The sequence below is a fragment of the Ceratina calcarata genome, unplaced genomic scaffold (genome assembly GCF_001652005.2).
Source record: "Ceratina calcarata isolate Rehan_Ccalc_2016 unplaced genomic scaffold, ASM165200v1 scaffold15.2, whole genome shotgun sequence".
Taxonomy (NCBI): domain Eukaryota; kingdom Metazoa; phylum Arthropoda; class Insecta; order Hymenoptera; family Apidae; genus Ceratina; species Ceratina calcarata.
Genome location: NW_017136199.1, coordinates 303,186 through 310,904, shown reverse-complemented (window position 1 = coordinate 310,904; position 7,719 = coordinate 303,186). Strand labels below are relative to the sequence as shown.

The 7,719-nt window shown below is 36.9% G+C and overlaps 1 protein-coding gene across 1 annotated transcript in view; it reads right to left on the bottom strand.

Moving 5' to 3' along the window:
- Positions 1–263: 263 nt before the first annotated feature.
- CAH1 (carbonic anhydrase 1) overlaps positions 264–7,719 on the bottom strand; it is a 31,532-nt gene continuing 24,076 nt past the window's right edge. Inside the window, exons 5-7 of the mRNA XM_018036306.2 lie at positions 5,264–5,378; positions 4,184–4,362; positions 264–3,399 (exon numbers count right to left, since the gene is read on the bottom strand). Of these exons, the coding sequence (XP_017891795.1) occupies positions 3,331–3,399; positions 4,184–4,362; positions 5,264–5,378 (363 nt within the window). The 3' untranslated portion in view covers positions 264–3,330. The remainder of the gene's footprint in view (positions 3,400–4,183; positions 4,363–5,263; positions 5,379–7,719) is intronic.

Below are 7,719 nucleotides of genomic sequence, written 5' to 3'. Positions count from 1 at the left end.
ATTGAACTTCCTTATAAAATAAACCAGGCCTCGTAACATGCCAAAGAGAATGAAGTTGATTGATCCAATATTAAAAAAGTTAATCTGTTCTCTGAATATTAATGAGAGTCATTGTAAATGCGAAATTGTTTTGTAATCGCACGAGATTTAATTGTTAGCGAAAATGTATGCGACAAGGAAAAAAGTATCTGTGATTGTTGACAATATCTATTTACTCGATTATAATCGTTTAAATGTGTAGGCGATTAACAAGGCTACGAACATTCAAAGCTCATCCGATTATCTGTATATTAATATCACTGTTACACTGTAGTGGTGTTGAAAACCAATTGGGAAATAAATAAATTGATATTTACTGTACAATCCTGCCTCTCGTTATCGACCAGTTCTTCTTCCTTTAATTTAAAAAGGTGCAGCGTGTTTTTCTGTTCTACGCACGCGAGGCCTTTTCCCTCAATGTCAGTCCTAACGTTAAGTAATCAATTTTTGGAAAGGTTTCAACATACAATTCGTTCAATTTAAACACAATCACCGCGAGATTTCCTCGCGATCATTTATTTATCATATTCTCTTCTCTTACGTCTCATTTATCACAGTCAATGCTACGAATCATACATGTACAGATCGGTTCTCTCTCGTGTTCAAGAATAAATACAAAAAGAAGAAATGAAACACGGATTATATTTAGTTAATCATCGCCAAAACGTATGAACGACTCTCTCTATTATTGCGAGAAAGTTAATACATTAGGATCACACGTTTCAGAGGGAGAAAGAACGTTTAACAGTTTCAGCGCTTTAACCGTATCGTTTAATGCTAACATTACTTTATATGCAAAGACAGCATTTATTTTCACGGTCTTCGATGAACACGATCACGCAAGTTGTATCATAATCAGAGAATCGAATCGAATAACGCGTGTATGACTCATCAAAATTTCGGTTTTAAATCAACGCACGCAACTACTTTCTGTACAATTATCAACGATCAAACTGATACTAAGATTACTCATACTGTCGATTTTTATACAAAGTCAGGTTTCAATAAACGAGGTGATAGAAATGAAGATTAAAAGTAAGTTATTAACAGTCGGACTGATGTCTACTGATATTAAAACATAAGTGGTCTGTCGACTTCTATACAGTGTCAGGTTTTAATAAACGTACAAGGTACATCGAGTTAAATGTCTGGATAATGTACAATAGTATATGTATATTGGAACGAAATGTCATATGTAAATAGATTTGGAAGTCAATTGAATACCGTTCTCATTTCTCTCTTTTCAACCTACTAACTACAATAATAAAACGAGACGAGGTACCCTCATCGTAAAAGCAACAACACGTTATCTGTTTAAAAAAATAATTGCAATATGCAAGAAGGATAATGTCTCACAGCGTTTCGCGTCTGAAAGCGATCGAATATAATGATCGACGATCGTAGGGTGCGAAACGTTATTTATTAACAATTGCGTTATTTAGCGCGAGTGGTTAAAGTAATAAAGGCACGTATAGTCGCGTGCACGATCGGAGATTCGTCGAATCAGCGGTTTTCCATTCGGTGTGCTTTTAAAAAAATGACTTACATAGCAAGCGAATACATGAACGCGTGCCCAATGTACGATATCGTAAACTGGCACGGCACTCTGTTCCTTCAATTTTATAATAAGTAGATTATAAACGTGTTACTCATAATTTTCTATAGTAATTTGTTTAACCATTCGACAGCCTCGTTTTAAAAACTATGCACGAACTGCAAATTTCTATGAACAACACGATTTTGTATGTAGCAGGGATTTCCAACGATTTCCTTCCATCGACTTTTAAAACAATGGTTTTCTTCTCATCAACTAGTTTTCTCTATAATACACGCAGTATAAGATTTCCTCATATGTGTTCTACTTTTTTATATTACATAAAAAAATGTATATATATTTATAAAATATTATTAGTCTTTACAACGTATTAAATAATTTTGGTGTATTGTTTCCCTCATATATATTTTATATGATTTCTTCCTTACTACGTGATATAGCTTTATATCAATACACAATTAAGTATCAATTCGATTAATAAATGGTTCTTGTAATCAATGGAATCTCGATTATGCCGACAAATAGCCGGTGCATATTCGGTTATCGACGCTTTCACCATCGAGTCCCTCGAAAATGTCATCAACCTCTAAGGAGTCGATACCAACCCCGTTGGAAACCCCTGGTATACAGTATAACATATACGTCATCATGTAAAATATTCATCGTATGGCATCCAATGACACAATAATTTTTATAATTATGTAATATATCCCACAGGGATCTGCCAATAATGGACGGATCTATTTTAAGAACCTCGAACTATCGAGTTTAGAATACGTTTTACAAATCCTCCATCGCGATTCGACTATACTTCAGTTTTTGTAAATATCTATGTATACGTATAGGCACGTTTTGTTATCCGATGATGAAAACTGTCTTCTAAATAGTCATTCTACTTTAAAAAACGGAATAGGTCAAGCAGAAGTTATTCCGTATCGGTTCTAATTAATTGCACTTTGGATCGTCAATCGTCCTAAAAAGTAGGGACTCGTTTTATTCAAACAGATCATATTTAATGCATAGACTGCAGATTTTAATGCAAAGTATTTATGGTTCTAGTTTAAAAAATGTGTATTTAAATAACAGTTTCTATTATCATTTAAATATTGCAGTATGCAGTCTGCCTTCGATATTCTCTACATTTCTATACATCACATGCAGTGTTTACATTCTTTGCACGTTTACTTTCAAATGCATAAAATCCGCAGTCTAGTAATGCATAATTCTACTTTTCGAACACGTTTATGTTCCGCGTCACGGCGCCTTCGAATTTATTTTATCCGTACTATCATTCTCTTTTGTACTCTCCGTAACTTCTTTTCCTACGATGAAGCTCTTTATTTTTGTTTTTCATTTAAATGAAGAATCGTCAATCAATATAAAAGATAGTACTTTCTAATTCCTCCGATCAATCCGAATCTACCGTATCTTTCGATTTAGTGTTATTGGATAAAATGAACCGTTCCGCAGCCCAATTTCCTATCCAGAGGATTTCCCGTTCGCCACTCTTCCTCAGCGTTCCGTACGGGACTTGACAAACGGAAGAAGGCACTTAGCAGAGTAAAAGGTCCGCGATTGATAACGAACGGTGAATTATTTCCCTCGATCAAAACCCCGGGAAACTATCGCGATTGATTCATGTATAATGAATCAATGAATGAACGGCGGGCGCACGCGTCTCTTTTGTAGCGTCGTTTTTCGCCCGAGAGTGAATCGAAATCGACGGGTACGATGTTTCAGAGGCTGCCGCATTCGCGTAGCACGCGATTGCCCAGCGGCATCGGCGGACGGAAGTTGTTGATTACCTGAAACATATAACGCGGAGAAGTCCGCCGTTTTCAAAACTGATTCATTCGAATGTTCATACGTAGAAGTCACCGATGACAAAATTAGAAACACATACTTCGAGTAAATTTCACTGTCTTCTTTTTATATTATCATCGTTACTAGAATATCACCACTTCCACTAAGATAAGTGCATCATATAAGTATTATTACACGCTTCTTCTTGTCACAAATAATATTTCACCATTCACAAACAAAATTCATGTTGACCAGACACGTAAACCATGTAAAATTAACGTGACATCCAACGTGTTAAAAATAAATTTAGATAATAGAAATTTAGATAATAGAATACTAAGATGAGTAAAGAAATTGGTCCATTTTTTAATCTGATTATACAGGGTGTGGCCAGCGTTCGTATAATTTGTCTCTTGGCCGGAAAATGGGGACGTCGCGACCATGGTTGGGATCAGGAATCGTATAATTTGTCCCTCAGCCGGAAAGTGGGGATGACGCGACCATGATAGGGACTGGTACTTGATGGGGGTATGCTAGGCATGGTCAGCGAAGGCGCATGAAGAGAATAGTATTGGGGATCGAAATACGGGCGAAAAAAAGGGGAAGCGAGCCGTGCGGGACAAATTATACGAACGCTGGGTGTGGCTGAGCGGATGGTAGATCCGAGCAGGGGATCATACTACGTGTAAAAGTAAGTCGAAAAAAGCCTCTGACTCGGTTTTATGACTCGTCTAGTCACACCCAGTATTTTCATAACCGATTTAATAGATCTCGAACAGTTCTTACCGCTCCATGATTTTCATGGCAAGGACACTCTTCGCCCCGGGAGAATTTCCGCAAATTACGGAAGATGTTCAATTGATGATGGGACACTTCAATGCATTTCTTGAACAAGATCCACGTGACGCTCTCGTTGCAAGGAGGCGTCGTCAACGATCCCAAGTACGTCCAGTAACCGTTATCATCTGCAACGACCAATAAAAAAAGAAACTATTAAGTCTCAATTAGGGAAATGAATAAAACGATGAACGCGAATAAGTGGAAAGCATCTGATGGATCATTATTGAACGTTATGCGTCTGACGTCTCGTACCGATTGCCAATTCATTAATACAAATGCAGGAAAAATAGTTATGTAACTTCGTTAACGTAATGCACGTATGTAGAAATTTCTCATTTATTCAAACGCTGGCGCGGCTTGTTTTCATAATCTTCGATCATGCAACCAACATGGTTAAATCATCAAACAATCATGCAGAACTCGATCTCGATCAATTTTTTAAAAGGAGCAGACAAAACAGACGTGTTTGCTTCAAATTTTTAATGCTGTTTGTGTGACGAAAATCGCGTGGAATAAAATATCAGCAGACGTTTTGAAGAGTTCCCCCTTTGAGAATTTTAAATGCATGCATGAGGACAGTGTCTTTACTCGGATAATCGAAGGACATTAAAAGGATGATCCCGTTCGACACGAAAGAGAATTTGTTATGAGATTGAGATTGTGGCATTTTAATCGGATACGATTAACATTCGCATTTAAAAACTGACTGACTTTGTTAATAACAAACAATTTAATTTTTTATGAGATGTTAGAAGGTAAGGAGAATTTTTACAATTATTGTATTTCCTTATATTTATAAAAATGTTGTCTCTTTATTAGAGGCCCTAATAAAATTTTAAAAATCATGCCCATTTCTTTTTCTTTCGAGATTCTGTCAAATAGTCAATCTTTTCAACTTTTTTGTTACATATTACGTAGTAAATGAAGCATCGTAACATCCCAGAGGGAAATGAAGTCGTTTGATCCAATATTAGAAAAGTGATCCTATTTTGACGTGTGTCGGAATAATAATAGTGTAATGCTTACCGGGAAGTAGCTTGCTGGGATCGATCGGTTCCGTAATTTCTACGACTTCGCCCTTGTGTGACACGTATGGTAACAGACGGGCAATCTTCTCCATTTCCTCGTGCGTCTTACCCACCTGCAATCAGAAAACGTCTCTCCCATTAGAAATAATTAATACTGTAAGAGAAACTTAACTATGATAATTTCATAAAGACAATTAAATTTCCAGAAGCAGTAAGAATATACTAATTCAGATAAAATAACTTTTAAAAAACCTAACAAGGACAATGTTCGTCTAATTAATGTTATTTAATATTCAGTGAAATGAGGAAAATATTGACACAGAATTCGCGAAAGCGATTAGGTTTGCGGCTCGGTTATGAAGAATCAATATTCGTTCCCTAGTGGCTTTTAATTAAAAGTGACGTTGGAAAACACGTGATGGAAGGAAAACGAGTTGAGATACAGAGAAAACAGGTGTAAAAGTAGATGGTCGCGTGATCAGTCGATCGCGAGTCAACGGCTATTAATGATCACGCTTTGTCTAACGACTATCAAACGTACATCGCCAGCTAGTACACGTAAATCGCGGCCCGTCAAACCTGTTAATATGCAGCTGGCACATGGAATTTACGACGCCTCTTTCTGAACGTAATAATATGCTAGCTTGGAACTATTTATGCATGTACATACGTACAATCATCACGCGTTTCCTCGGTTATGAACCGAAGACTGTTCACTCTGTTAGCAAAGTGGAATTACGTGCGACTCTTTAAATATGAATGAATCCAATTTTCTCAACATTATATTCTTTCAAATGGCCTATATTAACTGCAATGATGTTTAATTCGATTGATCGCCGCAAACTCGATTGCACAATGCCAATTTCCGTATCGTCGCATCGTGTGCTCTGACAATTGCGTAACAGCGATGCACGTGCTTTTTATGGGAAAATGATTCTGGATTTCGATCTCCTTGCGTGTATGCAATCTAAGCGTAAATCGATAGGAAAACGGAAATAGCTAATTTGAAAACTAGCCCCAACTTCCTTTCGCTTTAGTCTTGTTGAGATGCAATAATACGGTTTCGCAGTCTCAAAAAAATTTTGGCATTTTGTCTCGAAAATTGCCAAAGTTTAGAATGTGATTACTCAGTAACGAATTACCATAAGACAGTGGTTCTTCTTTTGAATTAAAGTTTGAAATCTCTACTTCAAAATGCTAATAGACATTTTTGAATCCGTCATACCCCTAAAATCTAAGGGCATGTTTTGGTTGATATTTGCCATTCCTGATATAACTTAGAGGTGTTCATTTAAAATTTCATGGTACTATAATTTTTTCGATTAATGTATTTAAACAAATGATTAATTGCTCTCATAATGTTAAAATACCAATTCGATGTTTCGAATAAATTACAGTTCAATTGATTCTCGGGCAACTAATCAGTGGAGTTTTTATTTTATGAAAATTTAATTTCTTCAGAAGATTAGATATCTGTCGCTAATAGACCGTCCTTGGCGTCGCGATACCGAAGCGGCAAAAGAGAATTTCACTACGCCTCCGCGAGGATAATGATGCGCGCTTATGCGCTTGAAACGCTTACGCAACACAGCCATCAAACGTGATGCGAGGATAGTAAAATAGCGTCACTGTTACGGATTCTGCTTACCGCGACCTTATGTAAGTAAAAAGCTTAGGCGACTATAAATGTCCAATAAACGTGTTGGGAACCAAAGGCACCCGTAGAAAATACACAAACAGCATCTAGACTATCTTAACAATGCGGACTCTGAGGTTCCTGTCACGGCAACGAAATCCGTTCGCCAACAGACCTTGCCATTCCTCAAGGCCGCGACACTTCCTCCATAGTAAATATTTAAAGAGTGATGGACTTAGTTTGTATGAATTATCTCTTGAATAACCTCGGGTAAAAATTGATAGCTGCGTATAAGCTCATGTCAAAGAAAGGAATTTTGTTGAAGATTCTTGCTTACTAGTTAGATCTGTTTGCATTATAATTCATTTGTTAGCGTATCCAAGTCTAACTCGTGAATTCAGTTCGGACATTGATTTTAAGTAGCCGTACCTAGGATTGATCATTTGGGCAAGGATTTTAAAATAAAAATGCCAAGATTCGTTTCATCCATTTATTTGTTAATCCAAAGGAAATCAGATATTTGCCTTATCGCAATATTTATTAGCGCATACATTAAGTTAATGATATATAATTTAACATACAAATACAGAGATTCTTAAACTAGATCGTAGTTCTTCGCTTGGTACCGTTTTCAAAGTCTTTGAAAACGCTACCAACCCAGGTCTCACCGCGTGGAGGTGACTACGTTCGAGACCCGGACAGTGGGGATTGTCCACTGCCCCCTTCCCTATTAAATTGCCACCCTATTATACGGAGCGAATATTGGAGAAGGATTTTAGACGATTGCGAACAAGACTCTAACTATTGACTCTAACTAT